Below are 26,320 nucleotides of genomic sequence, written 5' to 3'. Positions count from 1 at the left end.
TCTCAAGCCAGGATATGTTCAGGAGTTTGAGGGGCTAGCAACCAGCCATGGCCATTTCTGACAGCCCAGGGCCAGCCTGGGGACACAGACATGGCGGGAATGTGCTGGACACTGCCGAACGCCACTCCCTGTTCCAACACCACGCATRCACCGGGCTTTCCTCCACAGGGGGAGGCATCTGACCCTCCAGATCTCCCCATTGAAGGCTTGGGGACTGGTGGCTGGTGTGCAACATGCCAATGACCAGATAGAAAAGAACTGGTGGTACCTGAGATTGTCTTGGCCACAGTCAGGATTCTCCTGGGCTTGTTTGAGGATTATACACTGCAGGCCAGTCTCCATAACACTAATCTGCAGTGCAGGAGGATGCCTGTTAGCTTTTGGAGGGGAAAGCAAGGAGAGGACTGAGAAAAGAAACAGCCAAGTGATGGCTCGYCCTGCAAGTGCTCTGGGAGAGCCTTCTCCTGGTAGGGCAAGGCACAGAGCATCTCTCCTTACCCAGATATTACAACAGGAGTTCTGACACTCCTTTCAGCAAGACCTGCCATGGGTCTAGCCACAAGGACAGCCATACTCAAAGACAGGTTCAGTCCCGGTACAGAGTCACTGTCCCCCTGCGCAGTGTATCTGCTGTCTCATACCTTTTCAAGGTCACTGGCAGTCATGGTGCTGAGCACTCRCAAGCATACTCGATGGTGTACAAAGTGGCACATACTGCTCAGCTGACAGCTCGATTAAAAGGTTCACTAGCTGCCTCTCAAAGCTCTTTTCCTGTAAAACACAAGACGAGTTCCTAGCCTTTGCTCCTGAGAAAGGGTGCAGGGACATGCTGCAGGCCAGCTCATAGCTACGCAAGACTGGCAGCAAGGACAAGCAACGCGCTCATCCCGGCTCTCAGGGACAGCCCTGCATTTTACTTCCCTAAAGTCACCCAAGTTCAAAAATCCAGCAGCTGGAGGAGCTTTTGACCCAGATATTTTATGAACACAACCCATAATGCTGTGTTTTTGGAAGAATGAAGCACAAGCATTTTATCAGCTGATGCCTGTAACAGCACCTGCTTTGTAAACTCAAGCTGATGGGCAAAATGGACATAGCTCAGATCAGTCTCTTTAAGACCATCCCTGCAGCTATTTTAATAGCACAAAGTCCCTGGTGCAGTATATCAGAACCTGAACTGAAAGAGATTTCTGCATTTAGATGAACTCACCTGGGAATTCAGGGACTCGAGGGGAGCTATCCGGGAGTTATAGAGACAAAAAGCCCCCCAAGCTCAGTGTCCTCTGCTCCTGGTGAGTGGTTTCACCATGGGATATCAGCTCCAGCGCACTGACAGCAAGTTGAAGCATTTGCTCACTACCTACTCCCACAGCAGCCCTAGAGCCATATCCTTCAATGTGCAGGAATGAGAAGGGGCTGACCAGCCTCAGACTTGCTCAGGCTAAATGCACTGCAGTCTCATGTCTTCCTAAAACACCTTGTCAGCTTGTGAGAGGGATTTGTGCCCTGAGGCTGTCAAAGCTCTTAAGGTTCTCCACCACTTCCTGATCTGAGATCTTTCTCCTAATGTCAGATCAAGAGAAGAATGACTGTGAGCACTGTGTCCATGCTTACCTCCATGCATCAGCCACTGCTGCTTTCCCCACCAGCCCAGTTTCATTCTTCTCCTTCCTGCTCTGCTATTGCATTTCACCTTCTACAGAATGGAGCTCAGAAAAGCTGGCTAAGAATGGGAACGAAAATATGACTCAAGGCAAAGTTCCAGCGTGCTAGTTGGAGATACAGTGGACTTGTGTGGAAACAGCAGCCCTGCTATGTACACAACCTGAAGGAAAGAGCAGTTGAAATTGTAGATCATCCCTCCAGGACCAATGCAAGTCTCTCTCCTAGTGACCATTCTCCAGTACTTTGTCCACATGAACATTTAGATGATTGAAGCAATGGCAATTCCACTAGTTCTCTGAATCTAAAAAGCTGCATTGACACTCCCTTCTCTGGAAGTAGGAGACCAGAATTTAATTTAAGCAACACTGCTCAATGCTTTGTTACAGAGCTCTTGACAGTACAAGGGGCTCTTCATTTCCCTCAAACCCTACTCTCTGTTCACAACAATTTGAACTTCCTCAGAAGGAGCTCATCAAACGGGGTATGAGCTCTTTCCCTTGGTGCTGACTCACCTGGTTCCTGATCTGCCGGTGCATAAGATCTTTTTCTAGTTGGAGAGCTTCAAAGGCAGCTTTCTGCATCGCGCTCTAAGGGACAGACAACATCCCGCTTAGTGAGGGCTGTTCTTGCAGCTATAACCGGACTAACAACTCTGCCGCCTTCAGTGACTCATGTACAAACATTTGAACAGTGCTTAATTTGTGTGATGGAGGCCCCATTTACACCATGGCTAACATCTCACAGTCTCAAAAGATAAAACTGTCTTTACAGGCAGACACAGACGTTAAAGTCATGCTCTTCAAACACACATTGGGAATGCTCTATATGGACCTGATCGCTCATTTTCAGCAGCACTGAGCACTCAGACTATTAGGCCTGTGCAATAGGGCACGGGTGCCCGGYGCTTCTGAAAGCTGAGCCACAGAAGCCTCAGATTCAAAGTTGAGGCATTCAAAAGGAGCAGCTGCTTTAAAAATGCTTCCTGTTGGCACCTTGTCTCAAGTCACCCAGCCAAGCTGCCAAAAAGCTAAGACTTCTGTCTCAAAATTCTCTGTATTAATCATCAGATCAGCTTTGCTAATCATGGTTTGTGCTGCTGTCCTTTATGAAAATTTGCTGTGTGGTTAAAGAATGRAATATATTTTTCTTTCAATGGCCAAAGTCAACTTGTTGAAGTACCAGAAAGTCTCAAAGCTTAGCAAATATTTCTGCAAGGTTATAAAGCAATTTTTGCAYACAGCTGGGCCCTGCCACTGTCACTCTGTGGAGTGCCCTGGTGCTGCCACTCAAGCCTTTCACGGGCAGTTGCTTTCCCTCGGTCAGCCCTGCATGCAGCTTGTTCCCCCACTTATCTCCTGCAAGATCCAGCTAATGGCCTTGCTCTGATGCAGTTGCTGCCAAGCCAGGATTTGTTGGAACTTCTGATGCATCTCAGCTAGGCTGCACGAAGATACATTTGCCAGGGAAGTCTGAGATCTTAGCACCAACAAGAGAAAAAGTCGTAACGGGGAACCCAGGAATGGAGGAATTTGCTGCTGAACAGCCATGACACGCATCCCAAGGCACAGCTGAAGGCTGGCAGCTATGAAACCTCCTTCCCCAGCCCTGAACCAAACCTGCATCACAGATGAAGCCAGAGCAGAAGCACAGCTGCCTGCACGTGCACAGCTCCAAGTCCAAACTGCGGCTGTCCCCAAAAGCTGCCCAGATGAGGAATCTGCAAGTCAGTATGGGAAAAGGGGTGCTGATGAAGGAGATCCAGACAAGGTGGATCCCTGCACGTGCGGGCAGGAGCGTGTCTGTTCACTGCCCTCTGTTGGGAGGCCATAGGCAGACAGGGTTGCTTTTATGCAGTCACCAGATGCTGCCAGACTGAAATTTTTCATTTTCTTTACTACACTGATTCCATCTGATGTTTCACTACTGGTGGGGATGTTTTCTCATTGGTTTCCTGGAGTGACATGTCCCAGCTTGCAGGTATCAGTGGACTCAAGGTCTCATAGCTCTGCAAATGATAAACTCCTCCAGCTCTGTTTTTTTTTTTCCCAAGTTTTAGATGTGCTTCCTCACAGGTCCTGCAAGAACTATCACACACTAGAACAGAGCCTGGATTTTAAGAAATACAAGTGCATGACATGAGCCTYGCAGAAGTCACACTGTTCGTGTAAAATGAGGTGACTGATTACTGGGTTTCTGCCCTGGACCTATCGCCTCAAACAAGCAATGGGCACTGCAGCCTGCTTTCACAGTACGGTGCAATCTCGGGACAAGCTCTAAGTTAGTTTTAAAGTAGACACGGAAAACAGGAATTTTGCCGGGCCTCTGAGGGACACGCGTGTCCCCACTCAGCTCCATTGGATCCAAGATAATRCGTCAATCATGCTCTGAAGTGCAGTTTTACTCTAAAAGGCGACTGTGTATAAATGGCCCTGGAAGATGTCACTTTTCTTGGCTTAGAGGAACTAGAYTTGCTTCTGAAGAAAAGGGAGCCCCAACCTGCCCTCTGACCTGCTCAGCAGAACTATTCAAAACGCCACACTGGAGTGCACAAGTAGAAGACTCTGACTACCCCCAAGAGAATCTGGACCACCCTGCGCCGTAATTCTTCTCTTCTCCTCAAAAAGTGTATAAAAAACCCAATGGAAAGAGAAACGTTATCCTTGAGGCAACCCTGGGAAAAGAGGAAAGCAGTTTTGTGCTGCTTCTTGACACTAAATTGGCCAACAAAATCGGAATAAGAGCAGTCTAATTTCATCCTCCATATTTAGCAGAATGTATGAAGTAAAATAAACAGTATAAAAAGTGTTAGTTAACTCAAAGCGTGATTAACATGCATATTCTTGTGGTTAGGAAGTCGTCCACTTAATCAAGTTTGAGAGTTTCCTTAAATTGTATTGTCTCTTACAGAGCTGTCTTACTCCACCCCAACGGCTGCAAGACTTTCTGAGCGTATACATGGGAATCATGCTTGGGGCTGCTGGAAAGAAAGGGACTTTTTAACAGTACCTCCAGTCCCAGGGATCTCCTGGAGCACTTTTGGCTAATGAGATCTTGCCAACAAGACTCCAAGGTCACTTGGATGAGCTTATCCTCGTAACGCTCAGCCAGCATTTGCTGTATGGCAGCTAGGAGACAGAAGTGCCATCAGTCYGTATCAGGAGCTGGTCCTAATCTACCACTATTGCTACAAGCGCTTGCCAGTAACAGCACCTGCTCTCTCATTTCCAGCCTGTCCTTGCTTTTTCCATTTCAGCTCTTTAAGAGCAAAATCAGTCAGCCACAAGAATCATGGCCATTTATTGGGAAATTAGATGAGCAAATTCCACCCTGCCCGTGCTTGCATCTCTTCGGCTCTCAGAGGAGCTGAGTCACTGCCTACTGACCCTAGACAGGCTGCAGGTCTGCCCCTCYCTGCCGTGAGTCTGTGAGTCGTCCAGCCTTTGAGGTGAGAACACACACAGCATTTCCCTTCTAACCCCAGCAAATCCACTCATAATTGTAAGGAGCAGAAATGGCTCCCGTGCTCCATCCTTATTTAGCTCCTGCTGTGCTTCCTGCCTCATGAACCTGATCGTGATGGTGCCTCTAATATATAACTTGCTTTGTGTGCACACAGGATGGAGCATCTTCTTCAATCTTGCAGACTCCCTGTGAGACATGCTCTAGTTTTACCAGGGAGTTTAACTCTTCTCTCCAGTGGAGTCAGCAGTGAGTTGCAGGGGAAGGCAGTGGATCAGCTGTGGTACACATGCACTGGTCCCCTACCAAGCTCCTCCCTACTGCACCAAGGAATGGACAGCAAGAATGTGTACACAACCGAGCACCTCTGATGTGACTACCATTTGTGCTTCCTTAGGGGCAGAGAAAATTACTCTGTAGTTGCCCAACAGCAACTTAGCATAATTGCAAGCCTTTTCTCACCATTCCCAGGTTGGGATGGAAATGTATTAACATCTGGGTCAGAATCACAAGGCTCTTCTATAGTTTGCTGTCCCTCAAGTAATTGTTAGAAACACACATGTATTGCACAGCACCATATCACACTGTCACTCCTGTCCCTTAGCTGCATCATTGTTTTCAAGACAATGACTAAAACTAACATAGATCAGAAAAATATTAGAAGGAAAATGCAGTATCATAGAAAGCCTTAGCTACGACAGAGTTCCTAGAGGTTTCCACTCCAACCTCCTGCTCACAGCAGGACTAATTTCAAGGTCAGATCAGGTTGCTCCAGGCTTTGTCCTGCCAAGCTATGAAAACGCCTAAGGATTGAGAGCTCTCTTCGCRGCTTGCCTTCCTGGGTCTGGAAGTGATAACACTGTTTCCAACTGTCTGGGGAAGAGATGACCCACCCATAACCACAGTGCTATGCCTGGTTCTGGCATTGGTGCTCTCCCAATCCCAAATGACATATTTCATAGAGTGCCAGGCCATGAGGGATGATGTGCCACGGGCTGTGAGCTCCACTGATGGATCTGAGGCACAGATGCAAAGCCCTTTCACACAACTTCTTACGCAGCAGAGCCTCACCTGCCACTCACTCTCCTCCTCCCCGTACGTATGCACTGTTCTGTCTGCCCCATCCAATGATGTTTCTCCTCCATCACTCTCCAGCATGAGGAGCACATACCTCAAGGGAGAGTGGTATGGTATTCCACATCCTGGAAGAAATCAGACAAAACAAGACATTTGATGCTTAAGGACCTCTGTGGCAGCATGATTGAGGGCTGGTCTGTGTGTGAGACTGCTTCTAACCGCGCTCCCTCTCCCCAAGCGTGGATGAGTGCCTGAAACAGTTCTCTGCGCTCAGGCAGACCTAGCAAGGAGAAGCTGTGGGAGGAGATAGTGCCACCCCATTCCCACCAGGAAGATGATCAAAGCACGGCTCGGAGGAGGCGGTGGAGAAGGGAAGCACAGAAGCCATGAGGGCTATTCCCGCTTTTGCAGACAATCGCRTGGCAGGATCCCCTCCAGAAGCAGCCGGAGCACTTTTAGACCTGCGCTGACCTGTGCTAACCTGCTCAGGGAGAAACGCTCCCTTTGCACCGATACAGGCAGGTTAGTCCAGTGGGGCTGTAAAGGAGTTTTGTGCATGTATTAAAACAAGCTCTGACTGTTATTACAGGGATTAGTGCAATGTCTGACATGGCACTTCTCCTGCATAAAGTCTCTCCAGACCTTCCTGTCTATATTAAACACAGTGTTAATAAACTCACAGCACATTATCTTTGTCCTCTGAGTTTTCAACCAAGTTTCACTTTCCTTTTAGTAACATATCAGTCAATAGGCCCCAAGCCCTTCCTCACAGAAAATGAGGGTAGAAGGGACCTGAAGTGATTACTGAATCCGTCTTTTTGTCAGCCAGACTTTTCTTGCTTACCTTTACAGAGGAACTGCTGARTGGACTCTGTACCTGCACTGCAAATGTCAGGTGATGGGTAGGTCTTGGAAGAAGCACCTAGGGTCAGCATTTCTGAAACAGAACACAGAAAGCTTCAGGTTATTCTGGCAGCCCAGAGCCCAGCTGGTTCAAGGCTGAGGGCCCAGGAAAATGAACTGCAACATTTAACTTAYACCGCATAAAAACTAAATTACAGAATATCTCAGTGCTAGTGTTTTCCTCTGCAAAGGCTTTAAGACTTCACAAAGAAAGCGGAACAGTGTGTTATTTAAGTCATCTGCCATTAAATGTCATTATTTACATAAGTCATCTTATCATGTAAGTCATCTGTATCTAGTTGAATTCCTAAAGTCATAACAAGGGAAGAGAATTCTGCTAGATCATCTTTTCTGCTGGTAGCAGGACCACTTAGTCTTGCAGCTCCTCAAAATTTCACTTACAGAGTGACAACTGTATGTGATCTTAAATACTGACATAAATACGAGGTTGTATGAAATTTCTGCTGAGTGTCTGACACCTTTCAGAGGTGTGGTGATTCCAAYGGCCCTTATTTGGGAACTTCTGTGCTGGTCCTTCGGTGGAACAACCCCACCCTGCAGAGATATCTACCTCATGTTTATGCACAAAGGGTATGAAAATTCTCAATTACAGGAGTTTTCTTCTAAATTTCTGCGTACTGGATCTCTTAAGCATGATGCGTGCAAGGGCATGGAGAAAAGAGCGATACCAGYTAGGAGCACTGGAAGGACCACCTTCTCTTTTGCCCTACTGTGACTACCAAAAGGACCTAATGTTGTCTCCTGTAGGGAGGCAGTTAGCAGGAAGTCCCCAAAAGGAGACCACGTCTATTGAGCACACGGGAGCAACTGCAAAAGTCCCTAGTCCCAAAGACTGCCTACAAGTGAAGCCTGATGTTACGTGTTCAAGGCATGACAGCGTTTATTCACATCCTGAATCCTGAATGTTGATATYTGAGTCAGCCCTGTTGCCTGAGATTTGCACAGCTTAGTACTGACACGTTTGGCAGCCAGAAGGTAACACATCCATAAAAATCCTGATACTTGTCTCATTTTGAATGTGCACTCCAGGGAGCCAGGAAGCTGGCAATGACTCAGAGTACAGTCGTGGCAATTGAAGCAGAAACCTCAACATCTAATCTGCTCATTTACCATCAGTCTAGGTGGAAAGGACTGAGTCAGTCTGGGCTGACAGTCACAATTTGTGCTCTCAGAGGCAGCCTTGGCAAAAAGTACTTGGAGGATTACTCCCTATGGATGATTTTTGTCATGATTAAGCCATGGCAGAAAATGATGAGAAGAGAAACTTGCTATAAGACAAAAACAGGAAGAACAGGCAAAACCAATTTTTTACACCAGGGACCACACACAGCCTAGTTACAAATCCTCAGAGCGAGTGGTCCCCAAGCCCTCACAATTCCCCTTCTGTGCTAAATTTAGGATCATATTGATCAACAAGGAAGGGAACCAGCCTACAATGGAACACACAGCCTTCGAAGGGGAGACACAGACACCGCCGGCTGGGTGCATACCTCCAGCAAGCGGGTGTGAGCCAGTGCCTGTGGCAGTTCTTGCAACATGTTCTCACTGACATTCAGGGCTTGCAAACGCCACAAGCCACTCACAGTAGGAGACAGCTCCTTCAGCTTGTTGCTTAGAGAAAGGGAAGCCATTTAGTCCTAGGTACCATATTCAAAGCAGGACCCCCGAAAGCTCATCTGCCAGAAGACCGAAATCTGCTCATAGGAGTGTCATTTTCTGTAATCTGGTACAGGGATGACGTTGTCATGGGGCACATGATGACTCCGAAGACTGCCATGTGCCATTGCCAACCACAGCAAATGGGGACCTAGATACACTTGTACACTTGWACATGCCCAGCCCTCATGTGCCACCTCAGCAGTGGTCCCACATGCAGAAYTGATCTTCTCAGTTAAGGTCACTGTTAGAGATTTGATCTGTGCTCTTTATCAGGAGAAKCTTCGTAACATGAAGTCATCTTCCCTTCAGTGTAAGTATCAGAGACAGGAGAGTGACCGGACAGTGAGCTGCTGAAGTGACTCTGCTTCTTGTGGAAAAACAGCCTGATGGTGGTGGTGCTGAAAGCCCTCAACATCTCTGGAGATTACAGCTCTGTCACACACTGGCCCCCTGCCACCAGCTTGGTTCAGATGCAAATGACCCACCACTGAAGTAGATAGAGGACTCTAGCCTGGAGAGAGAGGGGTCCACCCCACAACACACTCAACCCTTGGACTTTCTGCTGAGGCTGACCACAACCGAGAGAGGCTGTTGAGGAGGGAAGTGTGGGATTGTGAAGATGATAAATGAGTCCTAGAACTGATTATGATTTCATATAAACTACTTAGTAACTGCTATCTATCTACTTGAGAGGTGGTTGATCTGCAGACCCAGGAAAGGAAGATTTCACATTTTGGTACTGATCCTTGATGACAGTTAGTCAGACRGAAGGGATTTATTTGAGCTCAGGTCTTTTAATACAGTTAGAAAGCAAGGGAAAGGGGCTGCAAGTTAACTGTTAAAAGTCACRATTATCTTCACGGTTATGAGATTCAGGAGGTTGCAGGACTTTAGAACTAGAGATGTACAACCATTTGTATGAATAATCAGCACCTGAGGAGGAAAAATCCCATTGCAACGCGAACACAAGACACTTTGCAGTTGAGAACAAGCACATTTGTTGAGATTGAATTTTGGGGGTGGGATGCACTAGAGGTTAGTATCTTCTTCAGTATCGTATAAAGTACTAAAATAGTAAATGGATTTTCATAGAGGGTCAAACATTCAACATGAGATCTAAACTGGTGGCAAAGTACTTTCATGAGAAATAATAACATGATTAGGTAGGCTAAGATAGAAAGAATTATCTCATCTTCCACAACAGAAGTTAGCTCTAATGCACTCAGAAAGGATTAGTTCTACCAAAACTGCTCTCTGTGTAGTATTGTACAAGTGGCCAAATTTGTCTTAAGGGAGACAGTAAACTTCTTCTGAGACACCATATGAATACCCATATACAGGCATTCTGAATATAACAATAATAAACATAATAATAGAATTATTTGACAATTTCTGATAGTGCTAATAACATTACCTRTTTTTGCAAGACTTTATAAATTGCAAAGGCCCCGTAAGGAATCTGAAAACAATTAAAAACAGTCCTATCAGATTTCTTAATATACTGCTATCCTTCTAAATACTATCCRTATCTACCTGTAAAGTCTGAACAATGAACTTCAGTGAAAACTCCAACGATGCTTAGAACTACGGGCCACTGGTTTTGGTCCAGGATGCCAGTACTTCCTGGCTAGCTTCCATTTAAAACAGCTTACAAAGGCTCTACACAACATGACAGTGTTGTGCACAGCACCAAACAGACCGTGAGGGTTAGGCAGAAGTGCAGCTCTTACGTGATTTAATACTCTCTGTGAAGATGACTCAAGAGCACATGCTCATTTTCAGTTAGTCATCATACAAATGTATTCTATGGGTTTCTAACCTCAGTTAAACACCACAGAAGACTAAATGAGAAAGGGAAGCAACAGRTAGGACTGAGAGTCTTCATATGTGCTGGCCTTTGCAGCAGAGAGGGAATCAGTGAAGAGCTAGTCCAACAAATTCAGCCCATGCCAGCCAGGACTCTGGGTGCTGTGACCTACTCTGCAGCATGGAACTGGCATTGGCCAAACTGTTGTCTTGCCTCTAGCTTCAGAGTTAATTTTAAGGCCAAACTGATAGCTCACTTAATTTATTGAAACTACAAAGGCTAAAATGAAACAGTGAGGCAAGGAGTTTGGTGATACCAAGCCAAAAGGAGCAGCTGGGGATCTCAGACCAGCTGCAGCTATGAATGGAGCCGGTTCATGATGCATCATCAGTCTGCCACCCTTTTACCCAGACCCGCTCACAGACTGTCCCACCCAGATCACAAACCTACACACAAGATGCTGTTGGCATCTGATCTTGGAACAAAGCATCTCAAAGGCTCAGCAAAGTTGCACAGTAGGCAGCTATCCTTTCCAGGATGCTTCCAAACCTCTCAAGAGAGATCAGCGCAGCATTCACTAGCTTGTTTGGCAAAGGCTTCCTCTGACAAAAGGTTACACAGGTACAAACATTTTAGAAACACAGGGCAATAAATAAAAGCTGAAAGTGAGACAGAAATGGGCCTATGCTTAGCAGGATTGAGTGGCTGCCAGAATGCAAAGCTGTGTCTGCTCTGAAGGCCTGGCAATTTGGCACTAACTACTCACACTCCAGCAGCTGGCTTGTTTCTAATTTAGTTGGCTGTCATAAAAGAAGCCAAACTGGAAGTGAAATTTCTTTAACTGGCAGCCTGGAACCAGAGATTTTCACTCGTACAGAAAAGTAAGTGCAGGTGGCAGACTTTGTAGCTCTAAGGTTACAAACAGTTAGCCTTTTGCAACTAAATTCCCTTAGGGAATTACGAATAAGGGTCATACCCTTGGTACCTTGGTATTGGTGGAGACCATTCTGCCTACCCATCTTGTTCAACAAAAAAGGATTCCCAATATGGAAAGACTGTGGAACCAGCAGGTAGGGCGGGCGATCTCATACAAAAAAGGGAAGAAGCCCTATCCTGAAAGCCAGGGTTCAACAGACATTGAAATGGCTCAGCCAGCAATACGGCCATTTCTGTTTCAAGGCCTATAGACATGATACGAAAGCTAATCTTCGATAAGCAGTAGAAGAGAAATCAGACCTGTGAACTAATATTGCAAGTCGCAAAAACCATGCTTGCGAAAGTTCCCATTTCGATACGTCAAGACTGTCAACAGCACYATCTTCTTTAGCTTGGGGAGAGAAGATATGCACCAAGATCATTAGAACATGTGGAAACAAATGGCCTCTTGCTGCATAGTGACCCAATTGTGCCTTCTCTAGAAAATATAATTACAGCTTTCTGCTGCAGCCATGTAACTAGGTAAAAATACCAGGTGCAAAGGGGGCTGCTATGATCGCTGCAAGCAAAGCAAACCAGGAAACCAAACTCAGCAACAAAACCCCTTTTGGTGCTATAGATGAATCTGCATGAAGAGCCAAAGCACCTCTTAACTTTGCAATTTTAATAAAAAGCAAATGAAAGGGAATGATGGGTTCTCAGGCACCTGAGAGGCATTTCTATGAGCAACAGCAGCACCAGTCTAGCCTGTGAAGAACCTGCATGTATGACTGGCACATCCCACCAGGCAGATCTACCTTCTTCTGTGTTCAGAACTGTACATAGAAACAAAAACAACTACTGTTGCTTTTTTGCTTCCATTAGAACTGCAGAACCAACTCTTCTGTGTTAAAAAGGAGCAAACACTCATCCTTCTGGGAAAAAGCATTTTTCCATGTTCAAATCAGCGACAGCCGAAAGTGGCTGCCAGCCCTAACAGCAGTGAAACCRGACAAGTCTCACTGTGAGCAGCACTGTGTCCCTAGAATTAGCTTTTAAAGAAACGATGCTTTGTAAAGCAATAAAGCCTGCTGGTGTTACTGTCTCCACTGAGTTTTCGGAACTGGAAATCCTGATCATGAACTGAGCATATGCAATACAGAGCTAATTCTAGAACAGACAGATTAAGCTRTCCCTTTCCAGCCCCATAGGAGGTGGTGCCTAACCATGACAACTCCAGGCGATTAACCTGGCATCCAGGACTAGGTAATGAGAACAGGAAAGACCTTGGCTTTCCTTACTCAGGCGTATTTGACATGCAAGKTGCTTTCGAGCATCATCACTGGGTTTCTTTTTACAGAAGAAAAGCAGCATCCTAAGTCTTTACTATAGCCCCATCTCAATGTCACAGATGATAACCATAAATCAGGCAGAGGGCTCCTGAAGTATGTGTTCTCTGAGGAGACTGGACTACAGAAGTGTGCTCTAATAAATTAAAAAAAAAAGGGGGGGGGGGGGAATCAGCATCTCATCAATTGTCTTTGTTTAGGCCTTTCCTTGGCATGATCAAACAGGCAGATCCCAGCACACCTCCACAGTGGAAGTGTTAATGCAGGTAGCAAAAGCCTTGCTSTATCTCTGGGACGTGTAGATTGTCTTGGTCATCCCTGTGCAAGATGGATTAAGTTAAGCTGGAACACATCCAGAGCAAGGCTAGCAGGTGACCTGCGGAAGGGAGGGTCCACTCTAGAACAGGAACTAAAAAAAGCTGCAACTGCATCAAGAGATCGTGCACCAGAGATAAAGACAAGCCATTTAAAGACAGTTCTGGCCCAGCAACAAGCAATTGTAAAATATCCAGTAAAGTGTCTAATAGCTTAAAACCAGATTTTTATAGGCTTATAAAGCTGAATCAATTCCCAATAGTTTAATAAGCGCCTGCAAAGCCAGAATTATCTAAATAATACATAAAAACTCTGACGACAAACCAGAGCTGATTGCTGCTGTCCTAGCCACATGCAGGGCTGAGCTACCTGCCATCCTGGGCACATACAATCTTCATCCRGGCTGGGTGTTTCCAGCTTCTAACCAAGCACCTACTGCCCTTTTGAGGCATCCATGTGACCAGGCTATACTCCATCCCGTGATTACGGGGCAGTTTCTTCCCTGAAATGGTTATTCTGGGTCACTATGGGATTGAGAGCTGGGAAATATTTTTCTGTTAACTCAACTGGACAGACTCCAGAGCAGGCAGCTGATTCTCATGTAAAGGGAAGAGAAGCTGAACCAGAGAGAGAAAAGAGTGGATTGATGTAAAATGCCTTGTGAAATCAGGACTGGAGGTGGGTGATGGGGCTACAGAAACCAGATTCAATTTTGGAAGAGGACTTTGGACCAGTAGGGGAGAAAGAGGGAGTCAGTGGATACAGGGGGAAAGGCAGAAAACTGACACTGGACAAGAAATGGGGAGACCAGCTGGTAATGAGATGAAAACCTGTTGGGATGCTGAGAAAAAGGGACTGGGACCAGCTAAGCAATAAGATCAAGTAGGAAGTGTGGCTAGCCTGAGACTGCATGAGAGATGTGGGCAAAAACCAGCAGCATGGAACAAGTCAGGTTTGGGATTGCTGGGGGTAAACAAGGGTCCACAAAAACAGCTGATGCAGATGTGACTGAATCTGGCTTGGCAGTAAGAGCTGAGGTAGGATAGAGAAGAGAGAGGGGAGATACAAGGGCAGAACTGTGACAGTATGCCCAAAATGGAGACAACTGAAATGGCTGGACTAGGAGCCTGGAGTACATGAGGAACCCAAGGAGCCACGACCAGCACTGCACAGCAAAGCTCGTGGACCCAGGTGGAGAACTACAGCTGCCAAAAGCCCAAATTGAGATATATTACCAGGACTCTATGAAGTTTTCAYTGGAAGTTTCATTTTGCAATGACTTTTTTTTAACATCATTTTACCATGTAATTTCAAAAACAATACAAAAGACTCAATACTGTTCACTGGTAAATKGCACAGCTATATAATGCAGTTAACTTACTGCTCAGCAAAGCTCCTGTGTCATTGTGAATCAACCAAAAAAGAAGGTTTTTTTGCCAATTCAGTGTTAAAGATCTACAAATAGGTCTCAAACTATACAGACAAGCATGTAGCCACCAGGAACTGTCACAGCTATTCTTTGTATACAGAGATCCATGCTGAAAAATAAACAGGGCTTTGTGTAGATAAATCTCTAGTGTAAAAGTGAGGTATAACTTTGGGTAAATGTCTCCAAGCAACTAACTTTCATTTCACTCCAAACAGGAGGAGGTAAAGATCTCCTGTGTTTTACCATTCTGCTACCATATATGATACACTGCAACCACTCCACTGGAATAAGCTAAGAGACACAGCAGAAGGGGCTAAGAAACAGATTTATTCTGCACGTTAGAATCAAGTTCTAACAGTTTCATGATTCTTTCCCAGTCATTCCACTTTTCTGTCTTTTCAAGAAGTTCAGACTACTGAAATTCCCAAATGCTCTCTGTGACCCACAGAACTCTAAGCGAGTCTGCTCACCATGAAGAGTCATCAGGCTCAYAGGTAAAGGGCAAGCCAGGAGAGCAACAGCAAGAATAGGGTAAAACCTAGAATTCAGAAAATTAAGTACAAGGGAAGTTCACCATCAGGAGTTAGTTAGGAAATCCAGGAATGCAGTCAAAAGCCATAAGCAAGGCCATAAGCCCAGAGACAGATCAAATTAAGGATGAGAAACCAGAAGGACAACAAGGTTGCTCGGAGCAAGGGAGCAACAGCTTTGTTGAACATGCTCAACTTTGGAGGATTTATATACCACCCTCTTATCTCTTCTTACTTTTCTCTGTTACCCCTGGATGCCTTTTGTTAGTCACATGGATACTGGAAAATCATTATTTAAYTTTCACCCAAGAAAATGCAAAAAGATATGAAGGTTGAAGGACACAGTAAGGCCTACAGAAAAATCTCAGCACAACTAAGCAGGAACTGGCTCACACTGCATCTGCTTGTGACATTCTGCAGTAGATGAACAGGGAAAAAACAGCACCAGGGGTCAGAAGATAAAAGGATCAGAGACTGACTGAACTGCTTTAAATCTAAAAATTTACTTCACTCGGAAGACATGTAAAATTTGCAAATGGAGAAGCTGTCCTCTCCAAAGACTGGCTTTTAGGCTCTGCAGTCCATCACCAAAAGTGAAAACAGGAGTCATCGGTCAATAGAAGAACGGGCATCTGGGACACACCCGTATGTGTTACTACATTTTATATGCTGTAATTTTTATGTTAGCCATCTACAGCCCTATCTGTAATGCCTGGGACAGCTTCCACTCTGAAGTAAATGAGTGTTCATGAATTGTAAATACTGCGTCCCTAAGGAYGCCAGCATCCCAAGGACCCAAACCAAGCCCCAATTTTTAAAATACTCTGTATATTACAAATATGGCATGACACTATCACACAAGATGAAGACCTGAAAAAAGATTTTATCTTCTCTGCAAAAACATGCTTGCTGAAGCAGGAAGCGTGTCTGAGGTCTGAGTGCGACTGCTGCAGAGATGCTCCCTGCTTGGGAAGGACAGAGCTGTTACCAAACGTCTCCCAGGTAGCAGCTCTTGCGCACCAAGAGGAAGCTTATAGACAGTAGCCTCAGTGCTGGCAGCAATCTCTGTAGCCCAACATGCAGCGCAAAAATAACCAGGGACATGGAAGGCAARCTACAGCTTTGTAAGTTACTCTTCTGCGGCACATTTGGTCTTTACGCGTGTGCGGTGTCACAAGATGGAGCAGGAGGGAGCAGCACCTCCCCGCAACGTCCAGGCTCTGCCCGGTCCCGCCCAGGCCCTCTCCCGGCAGTTCCCGAGTCAGAGCCAACCCCTTTTCACCACTCTGGATGTAAGCTCTTTCTCTGCCTCTCGGTTCTTTCCCTTATTTTCACTATTCTCTATTTCTGCTCTTAGGAATTCCCTCCCGTGTCCCCCTGGCAGTTCTCCCAAACATCCCCCCAGCGCTCTCCTGGACCTCCTTCATCATCACCCCAACCGCGCGGTTCCGCGCTTGAGGGCCGGAGCGCCGCCGCCACCGGCCCCGAGAGCCGCGGAAAGCGGCAGCACCGAGCACCACCACCACCTTTTCCCCGATAAATACACGCGCAGCTTCGGACACCAGCCCCTCCCCAGGCCCCACTTTCGCTCCGGGGTGCCGCAGCCGCACTCGCGCGGCCCTGCTCGCTCCCGACGCGGAGGCGCCCGCGCGCGGCCCGCGCCTCCACTGCCGTGGCTAGCGCGGCCGCGCAGCGAGGCTCACGTGACTCCCCCCACGCCACCGGGACYAACGAGAAGAGGCCAGAGCGCCTCACGCCCCAACCATAGACTCGCGCCCGGCGTCTCACAGCGCTCGTGCGCCCCCCCCCGCCCGGGCGGCGAGGCCGGCGGCCCACCCCAACCGCCTTGCCCACACCCGACATGGCGCCGCCCGCGCCCGATATGGCGGCGGAGGCGTGGCCCGCGCGCCGCCGCCTCGCGAGATCTCGGCCGCTATATCCGCCTCCCGCGGGGGAGCAGCCGCCTTTCCGCCAGCCGCCGCAGCGCCGCGAGGCCGCCGCCGCCCGCATCCGCCGCCATCCGCGCCCCCCGCCGCCGCCATGCCGCCCAAGTTCGACCCCAACGAGATCAAAGTTGGTAGGTGCGGGGCGGCGGCGGGGCGGGCGGGGGGAGGCTGGCGGCGCGGCTGACGGCTGACGGCGCCCGTTTGTGCCCGCAGTGTACCTGCGCTGCACCGGCGGCGAGGTCGGCGCCACCTCCGCCCTGGCCCCCAAGATCGGCCCGCTGGGTCTGGTAGGTACCGCGGTGGCGGCGGGGGGGGCGGGGGTTGGAGCTGCTCTCGGGCGGGCTCCGCGCGGCCTGGCCGGCTCCCTGCCGCCCCTGCCTCTGGCGCGCCGCGGGGAACCCGGCGGCTTTCCGCGTTTCCAGACGGCGCAAAAGAAAAATCATGTTGTTAAGGCCAAATCCAGCGTACGAGCCCCAGTGGGAATTCTTACGCTTCCTTCGGTCCAAGTAATTTTTTTGTTTGCATGTGTGCGTGACTTAATATGTTTGGTTTTAGTCTCCCAAAAAGGTCGGTGATGACATTGCCAAGGCCACGGGTGACTGGAAGGGGCTGAGGATCACGGTGAAGCTTACCATCCAGAACAGGCAAGCTCAGGTACTTGATGCCAAAAGGGATGGCTTAGTGGTGCAAGCATCAAGCTTGAAGTACCTGCGCTTGCGAGAACCACAAGCCTAAATCCCGGCAGGGTCGACTCAGCCCTTCATCCTTCCGAGGTGGATAAAATGAGTTCCACGCAGTTTGCTGTGTGGGGGTCTTTCAGAAAAGACCTTAAGGCARAAAATAATTGTTTGATCTTTCTGAGCACCTCTGACCTGAATCAGTAGTAGTTGCATATGTGTATAAAGCTTGGGGCATGTCAGGCTGAAGGTTCCCAGCTGAATGAGTGATGGGCAGAGATCTGCTCATGTGAAGAAGCTAATTTTTTATTCTGTTGTAGATTTTGTTTTACAAAGCACTTGACCAGGAAAACACCATGTCAAGCAATGTAAAAATCACAGAAAACTGCCTTAACTAATCCTGTAGCCACCTGCCACTATACCTGTCTTGTATTCAGTGGCTGGTATATTCCAGTGGTGAGCTAAGAGGAACCCCCAGTTCAGGAAGCAGTCCTCTTCTGTTTGTGAAGAGACCTGTGCCGAAAGGCTGGGAACAAGTTCTTGTACGTGGACCTCTTTCTGTGATCGTAATGTATTCAATGAGCTAACTGAGATTACAGTTCTCTGGTGAGTGGCTCYCTAGGAGCTAACTGCTAGGTTGTTAAATATGCTGGTTCACTATCTAATCCTGCTTAGAAGGGGGAAAAAATGCATCTCTCTTTATTTAGATTGAGGTTGTTCCTTCTGCCTCTGCTCTGATTATCAAAGCGCTGAAGGAGCCTCCCCGTGATAGGAAGAAGCAGAAAAACAGTAAGTTGTTACCTGGCTGTGGTTCCAAATACTATTTAGGAGTTAAGATGGGTTTACCTGGCTCAGCATAAACTGACATGCAAATGCCATGGGGCTGGGTCTTGGGCAACAGGAATCCCTTAAAGGTCGGTGTGCAAACAACATGTACATCAGCAAAGTTGAATCTCTTGTTTAAAGATTGAGTAGACTAGCCACCTGCTGCTGTACCTGTCTTGTAATGCAGTGGCTAGTACAATTCAGAGGTGAGCTGAGAGAAAATGTCAACTTAGGAAACAGAGTTACTCCTCTTGTGGTGRGTAGCTTTGTGCCGAAGTTTGGGAACACAAGTGCTGATGGCRATCCTGCTATAACTGTAGCTTCTGCAGTCTCCATATGCTTTAAGTGCTRGGAGTGGGTGCTCTCTAATGAAGCATGGGGAACTTAACGTGCCCTGTGCTTAAGTGAACTTACTGGTGCCATGGCTTTTCTCCACACAGTTAAGCACAGTGGCAGTGTCAGCTTTGATGAAATAGTGAACATTGCACGACAGATGAGACACAGGTCCCTGGCTCGAGAGCTCTCAGGCAAGTACTGCTGTTATGAAATTATACTGAGCCCTCAGCTCGATCTGAATGTTTGAGCTGATTCTGGTTTGTGTATGTGTGAGGGTTTTTGGGTGGGGAGGAGAGGGTCCCTCATAACCACATGGTGGTGGTGAAGCTCCTCRTGCAGCTTGTCTGCTCAGACACTGAGGTGTTGGCTCTAGCACCATGTGGACCATCTTGTTCTGGCAGTGAGCAGCCAGCCCCTGTCTTCTGTGGTGGTACAGAATGGCAAAAAGAAACAAGGCAGGACTTAACTCGGCATTCCTGACCTGGCCACAGTACCTACTTCACATATGAGGCTGGGTAATAGGCAGCATCCACCTGGGCGCTAATTAACTTAGTTGTGACAGAAGAGGGTTTTTTTTTGTTTGTTCTGTTTTTTTCCCTGGTGTGTTCTTTGGAAAGTGATGCTCTAGATGTGGTTTAAAAACTGCTGTCCACTTGTGAGCACTGTGGCTATAGCATGCACACCTTAAAGARAAGGAATAAGGGATGACTGAAGGAGTGTTAGCAGTCAAGTTCCCTACTTGTTCCTGAGTTTGAGGAGATCTGAGCTGCAAGGGTGTAAAAGTACAATTTTACAATCTGAAAGTAAAACCTGAATGTGAGGTGAGGGGTCTTAAAGGCACTTTCCATGTCYCAGGAGGTCCATCAAATGGTCTCTAGGCAGAATAGAGAAACTGCTGTGAGCAGAAAGATCCAAGTGCTACAACTGCAATACCTCTGTGGTACTTGAAAGTATCAGTGTTTCTGTGGTAAAAACACATTTGTGAGGCACTGACAAGCTGTCTTCCCACTGCAGGGACAATTAAGGAGATTCTTGGAACAGCGCAGTCTGTCGGCTGTAGCATTGATGGTAGGCACCCACATGATATCATTGATGACATCAACAACGGTGCAATTGAGTGCCCAGCTGTAAGTATCCATCTCTGGCTGAAATTGCTTTGTTTGGACATCAGTAAAGGGTTCTCTACTAATGAGCTCTATTTGCTTCTTTCAACAGAGCTAAGACTGTGGAAAAGAAGTTGCCATATGAAGGTTCACTAAGGTTTTTTTGTAACAGCTTAACTACTTAATAAAACACCTAGTTGTCTGTGACTAAAGTGGCTGGCTTAATTTGTCCTTGTCTSATGCTGCATGAACAGTGGGCTCTGTCTAGAGTTCCTCTGCCCTGTGCAGCTGTCCAAAGGTGATAGGAGTTCTAAAGCTGAAAGCTAAGTTGCATGTATTTCCCATTTGCTAATTTGCTGCTTGGAGATTGTTTCGTTACAGCAAAATTGAACTTACAGAAGTGTTGCAGGAGTCAGAAGCGAAGTTGCCTCTAGCCAGGACTCTCTCACACACACAGTGTAGAGAGCAAACATCACTAACTTGTGTCCTGTGCAAGTCTTTTGTCAGCTCTGTTCTTGGCCAGTGCTAAATGTGCAGCTCTGACAGCAGCAAGAATTAGCCTGCATTACAGTAAGCGCTGTGCTGACAGGTGCATCTCCCCCTGATGTTGGACAGCCAGAACACAGCGATTCACACTGCTTCTGTCTCCCAGCTGTTGAGAAGTGATGTTGCTGAGGTTGGAAAATCAAGTATGGAGGCTGTCTGCCTCCATAACCTTGTGTTAGAATAGCAATATGKGCTTGTGGGATGAAATGGCTTTGACTAGTACCTGTATTAAATACTAGATGTAGCTTAGTGCTCAGGCCTGTCATCCTCACGTGTAACTATTCAGCTGGCATTCCCAGGGACTTCAGGAGCTAGGACAGCATAGCTTTATGTCCCTACAGTACGTAGTTTGGCCTTGCCTTTAGCTGTGTCAGTACTAGTAGGAACCTCTGGCTTAGATGACATTTTTTTCCTCTAATATAGAACAGATCTTTGTTCAGCATTTTTTCCTGCTGGTAAGCAGAGGTCTTTGATTTTCCTCTGGTGACCAGGACAAGTACCCATAATGTTGACTTTGAGCTGTGTTTGTCTTTTGTGCTTTCTTTGCCGCTGGAGTAGAGTGAGTCCCTTGATTAGGGTTGAAATCCTGTCGTCTAACCAGTCTTAAAGTTGCAAAGGGGTCATGTCTCTTGGGTCTCCGGATTTCTTCAATGTTGATACTGGCAGAGCTGGGTAAAAAAGCTATATAGCTGTTCTCTACATCATATCCTCCAGTTCCTGATGTATCCTCTGAAAGAAAATGCAATACAAGTGTCTCAGCATATGGGTATGAGAGGGGGGCTGTATAAATCCAGCACCAGTATTTATTTAGGAGCAGATGATGCAACTTGTGTAGTGTCTGATATGCCCAAATCCTAAAATCTAGCTGAGCCACAGAACTTGTGTTCAGTAGTGGATATTTTGGTTGCTTCTGCCAATTGACTGCACTGGGCAGGAGCGTCAAATTGTATTTTATCTGATGTTGACTGCTGCTTGCAGCAGGCAAAAGGTGTTTAGTGTCAGGCTAATGGCATCTTCTGAAGGAAGGGCAGATTGTTACCCTGAAGATATTGAAACTCTTGGTAAGGGCTGTCCTGCCCCCTTGCAGTATGGATCATGTGTTTAAGTGCAGATATTGAAAAGCGTGGTAAGAATAAACGAAGGTTCAGCCTTGCTTAGTCAAAACTAGTGACTGGTGAAACTCCTTTTTAAAGTAAGGGACCTGCAAGCACCATCTACAGGGATCTAATCCAAATGACCTCCTCCAGTTAAGTGTTAGGATCTTCTAAGCTCAGCTACTATATACTTAACCAACTTTTCTTTCTGGGGAGTTTCCTGTGTGTTTCAGGCCTGATGCTGGGAAATCATTGCATTTSAGAGACTGTTTGATACTCTGGTCTCAAACCTGAGAACTGTCTACCTGCTACAGTGATACTGATGGTTTCCTCAGAGACACTGGGGAAACTGTTCTGTTTCCAGCAAAAGCTGTTTGGGGTGTTTTGTTCTATTTTTTTATTTTCTGTTGGGGCAGCACAGTGCAATGGAAGAGGCTGTGGAAAGCTCTATTGGAAGTGAAATTATGCTGGTGTTAAGAATGCTTGACTGTTTACAAAGGTATAATGATTGCTGGCTACTTCTAACAGAGCTTCCAGAGGAGGGCCCTAGAYAGCAATGTTAATTTAGCTGTATTTTCCAATGGAAGATGGACTCAAGTTCTTCTAAAGATGCCGAGCTATATTAGCTTTAGTACACGGAATAATGTTCTGCAAGGTATGTTTTTTTTTTCTCCTCTACAATGCAGTGACAGTAGCTGATCAGCTTTTTTTTTTTCCTACCACTGCCTCTTCAGTGCTGCAGATAACTGAAAATTGTTCCTTTTAGTCAGTATTTTCAGCCTTAAAGTAAAATTTCCTGGCTGATGTTCTACCCTAGCGAACAGGACACCCTAAAGTGGTGTGCATTACATCAGTGGAAGTGTGGTGGGGTTTTGCTACTATTTTTTGGAGAGTGTAGGGACGAGTGTGGTACAGGAACTGGCAGGGATGGTAGAACTCATCAAAGAGGGTCTTGATTATTTACCTAGGTTTGAATGTATCAGATTCTCTTGCAGAAAAAAGCCAATATAGCAGGGAGGTGAAGTTGGCTGTGCTTGGGAAGAGGCTGCAGTTGTATCATACGAGCTAGGTGCTGAATGACCTGGAGCTCCTGTGAAATGAGAGAGGAAAAATCTCAAGCCTCCAARTCTCAGCACAAGTCAAAGTGGGAAGGTGTGCAGTGGCAGCTGGGTTAGGCTTCCAGGAAGTTACTTTGCAGCATGTGCTGACCAATGTTTAGTAATGTTCATTTCTAGAATAATGCAAGTAACATGTTACTCCTCAGTGTACAAACCACTCTGCAATTCTTAAGCAGTTACAGTTGAAGGCTACTTAGATGCTAAGCAACTGTGAACCAATTTGAGGAAGCTAAATCTTTGTTTGCTCTAGCTTAAACCAGAGGTGTGGATCTACTGGCTTGGGCTGAGTCTTCAGTGTTGCCTCTTTTGGCACACAGCAGTTGTACCCTAGGAAGGTATCTTAGCATAAAATGCATGTTATGTTAGCAGTGGGATCTTTAGAAATCACCTGCGTCTGCATGTAATTYGGCAACAAATAAGCTGCTGCTTTGGCAAGACTGCAAGTTCATGTCTGTTCTGCTTCTGTGTTAAAATGGCTTGCAGCAAAGCAGGTTAAACCTCACGAAGGTGGACACCGGGGAAGGAACATGAGAAGTATCCTAGCCTGTCCTTGAAAGATTCAAAATGTGAGGCCTGCCAAAAGAAACTGCTAATCGTGTCTGTCTTCCATGGTCCTGCTGTCTCATCTGAGATGTTTAATAAAGCAACAGTTCTGAAATTTCTCATTTTGCTCACAGACAGAAGTGAGATGCACAAATAACAATAAGAGTTGGCAGGATCTTTGGAGAAAGGCTGAGCTTACAGCTCAGAGGAGAGCAAGTGGTTGCTGGAGGGAGGACAGGCATGTGGAGGAATTTGGGCTGACCAGTGCACTCACTTTTTCTGAGGAGATTGAGGTTTGTCCTTTCTTTCCTGATGAAACTTGGGTGTGCTGCTGTGGTCGTTTGGGTGCCCCAGAAGTTGAGGGCTGGCTGTAGTGAAATGGGGAAGGATTTTTTTTTATTTATTTATTTTTAACTGAAATTTGTTTTTATCAAAGTGAGCAACCATGGCAGGCATTTTTATATGGCGCATCCCAGCCCATGACTAGTGGAGAAAGGTTTTCATCTTCTCTGTGGAGAGAGGAGCTCAAACCTCCCTCCCCGCTCCTAAGGAGAGAGTGACCAAAGCTGAACCCAAATGTGCCGCAGAAATCACAGTGCATAGCAGCTCCCTGCAGAACCCACAAAGTTTCTCCCACAAATGGTTTTGGGAGTGTYTGCTCCTTTACAGCATGGAGTGTTGTCTTGGGCAGCTCTGCTCATGGTCCAGGGCTCTTGCTGGCCCATCTTGGCTCCTTTGCCTGCCCTGGGCTCTCTGCACACAGGCAATGCAGAACCCTTTTGCAGCTTGTTTAGCTGGTAGAAGCAGAAAGCAGAAGAGCTCATGGCTTTGTTCTCTTTAGATTTTTCTCCTGCTTTTTCTGAGGCAACCAGGGAAAACAATAGTCAAAAGGAAAGCTGAAATCCCAGTCACTCGCCATCTTTAATTCCTTGGATTGGGAGCTGATTAGATTTCAAGCTAGGGATGTTGCTTTGGTACCATCTGGATCAACATCTGATGGTGTTCCCTGCTTCTCTGTGCCATCCTAAGCACCTGCTAAACCATACTGGGAAACTGAGGTGGATTCAGTTTAAACTAGCAAAAAYGGTTTTATTTTAAATCAGCCCTCCAATCTGTTTCATGATAAAATTAAAAACAGACAAATGCAAAGTCCTGGCCTAGGACAGAATAATCCCAAGCAGTGGTACAGGCTGGGGGCTGATGGTTAGGAAACAGTTCTGTGTTGACCATGTGGCAAAGAGCCAACTGCATATTGGGCTGTGTTAGCAAGAACATAACCAGCAGGTCTTTACTCCAGAGGCCACATCTGGATTCTGAGACCAGGTCTGTACTCTCCAGTACAAGGAAGGTTTTGACAAACTGGAGAGCTGAGCGGAGGGCCACAAGGACAGTCAGGAGGCTGGAGCATGCTGTGTGCAAAGGAGAGGAACTGAGTTTATTCAGCCTGGAGGACAGAAGAGTAAGAGAAGATTCTTGTCTTCAAAGAGAAGTTAGAGAAGATGGAGCCAGACTCTTCTTGAAGGTGCAAGTGAAAGAACAAGAGGGAAAGGACACAAGTTGCAACAAGGAAAATTCCAATTAGATAAAAGGAAAAACAAAATCTTCATGATGAGGGTGGTCAAACAGTGGAACAGGGACCTAGTGGGGTCTCCATCCTTGGAGATATTCAAAACTCCACTGGATGCAGCTTTGGCAACCTAGTCTAGCTCTGAAGTTGGCTCTGCGTTCAGCAGACGGCTGGGGTCCCTTCCAAGTGAAATTATGCAGTGATTTTATGATAAAGCTGCACAAATGCTTGTATTGCCTGAGGGTAGAAATGAGCAGCCTGGGTGGCGGAGGATTACACCATCTCATTCAGCAGCAATTTTAGCATAAACACGTTTAAAGTGTGTGATGCGGCTGTTAAGGACCCCCCACCCTCTCTGGTGCGTACCCTGAGAGGCTCAGGAGCTGTTGGTGTTGTGGTCACCCTGGGTTGTCCTTTACTCCAGGCAAACACACACTGTGGGTTTTCTCCTGCTTGCCAGAGCTGGAAACAACTGGGAAAAGGGTGGTACTACCCTGCCAGTGATTCATTTTTTTCCAATTCAGGCTTTTTGGGAAGGCGGCAAAGGGCTTGTTAAAGATAGTAACAACTTACATTGACTTCACTCTTTAAATCCATCATCCTGACAAATGGGTTTTTGTGCTGAAGCCAGAGCTTTTTCCCAGTTTGATCTGCACCTTCAGAAGAAAAGAAGGAAAAACTGGGAAACACTGAGCCCTCCTCCGAGGAGCCCTTCACCCTGGTGGCTTTGTGAGCTTTAAGGAGAGTCAAGGGCGGAGGGGGAAAGGGGCCACGTCCAACGTTGGCCAGCRGGTGGGAGCTGTTACTGGTGGGGTGTCCACGCGGGACCAGGACCCGTCTCTCCCCGCCGAGCCGGTGAGCGGCACCACACGGTACGAACCTCTCGTGTCGGGGTGTCCTCGCAGCTCCGCCGCTCCCAGCTCAGGGCGAATCGCCGCCGGCGGCAGCAGGGGGCTGTTCCCGGGAGGACGGGCGCCCCGCGTACCCGGCAGAAGCGTGTCCCCCGCGCAGGCTGCGGCGGCGGCGGGCCCGGGGCCGTCACTGCCGACGCGGGGGGACGGCTGGCTCCACGCGGAGGCCGGGCRGCCTGGAGGAAGGGCACAGAGCGCCGTGACGTGGGGCAGGCGCCCCGTGCTCTGCGTGGCAGGCGAGGCGATCTCCAGGGGCTGCGCGGGGTGCCCCGAGGAGAAGGACGGGCCCGAGGGGGACGCAGCCGTCGGCCTCGCGCCGAGAGCACGGGAGGCTGCTGAGGGGCTCGGGCACGCGCGGCTCACCTCCGCCACSGGCCTCCAAGCAGAGGAGCAGGTGGCGCCTCCTGCCCGGCTGCTTCAGACGATCCAGGCAGACGCGGCAGGCGGGAGCCCCCGGCTCCGGCCGCAGCTGCGGGCAGAGCGGAACCGTCACGGGCAGCAGGGTCCTGTCGGGGAAACGGGGGC

General features: G+C 47.5%; 2 protein-coding genes and 2 non-coding genes across 4 annotated transcripts; 3 read left to right on the top strand and 1 right to left on the bottom strand.

Annotated features, from left to right (window-relative positions):
- On the bottom strand, positions 1 to 12,880 carry LRSAM1 (leucine rich repeat and sterile alpha motif containing 1). The gene is given in 17 exon segments (XM_085320078.1): positions 1 to 296; positions 298 to 351; positions 642 to 705; positions 707 to 857; positions 1,211 to 1,236; positions 1,859 to 1,958; positions 2,174 to 2,254; positions 3,020 to 3,108; positions 4,694 to 4,790; positions 6,018 to 6,326; positions 7,046 to 7,138; positions 8,612 to 8,736; positions 9,270 to 9,295; positions 9,634 to 9,717; positions 10,199 to 10,243; positions 11,863 to 11,918; positions 12,808 to 12,880. Coding segments are annotated over 17 exon segments (1,767 nt in total). The 3' UTR covers positions 1 to 2.
- A 4,200-nt stretch (positions 12,881 to 17,080) lies between these two features.
- On the top strand, positions 17,081 to 20,228 carry RPL12 (ribosomal protein L12). Its single transcript, XM_085320054.1, has 7 exons — positions 17,081 to 17,206; positions 17,289 to 17,362; positions 17,631 to 17,729; positions 18,460 to 18,541; positions 19,018 to 19,099; positions 19,923 to 20,040; positions 20,129 to 20,228. The coding sequence occupies exons 1-7, from the start codon at positions 17,170 to 17,172 to the stop codon at positions 20,132 to 20,134; spliced, it is 498 nt and encodes a 165-aa protein (XP_085176180.1). The 5' UTR covers positions 17,081 to 17,169; the 3' UTR covers positions 20,135 to 20,228.
- Positions 18,162 to 18,290, top strand: LOC146587174 (small nucleolar RNA SNORA65). The gene has a single exon (XR_014897726.1). It is a non-coding gene; the product is annotated as a small nucleolar RNA SNORA65 (small nucleolar RNA).
- On the top strand, positions 18,736 to 18,867 carry LOC146587173 (small nucleolar RNA SNORA65). Its single transcript, XR_014897727.1, has one exon. It is a non-coding gene; the product is annotated as a small nucleolar RNA SNORA65 (small nucleolar RNA).
- Positions 20,229 to 26,320: the final 6,092 nt, after the last annotated feature.

Source organism: Rhea americana, unplaced genomic scaffold (assembly GCF_003343005.1).
Source record: "Rhea americana isolate MKP2758 unplaced genomic scaffold, rheAme1 scaffold_61, whole genome shotgun sequence".
NCBI classification, from domain to species: domain Eukaryota; kingdom Metazoa; phylum Chordata; class Aves; order Rheiformes; family Rheidae; genus Rhea; species Rhea americana.
This window is presented reverse-complemented; position numbering and strand designations above follow the sequence as displayed.

What these genes read in the sequence shown, in the direction of transcription:
- RPL12 (XM_085320054.1), top strand. Translation starts at nt 17,170, where the DNA reads ATGCCGCCCAAGTTCGACCCCAACGAGATCAAAGTTG. An exon ending in AGATCGGCCCGCTGGGTCTG is followed by an intron (nt 17,363 to 17,630) that starts GTAGGTACCGCG and finishes GTTTGGTTTTAG; the next exon opens with TCTCCCAAAAAGGTCGGTGA. An exon ending in AGGTCCCTGGCTCGAGAGCT is followed by an intron (nt 19,100 to 19,922) that starts CTCAGGCAAGTA and finishes CTGTCTTCCCAC; the next exon opens with TGCAGGGACAATTAAGGAGA.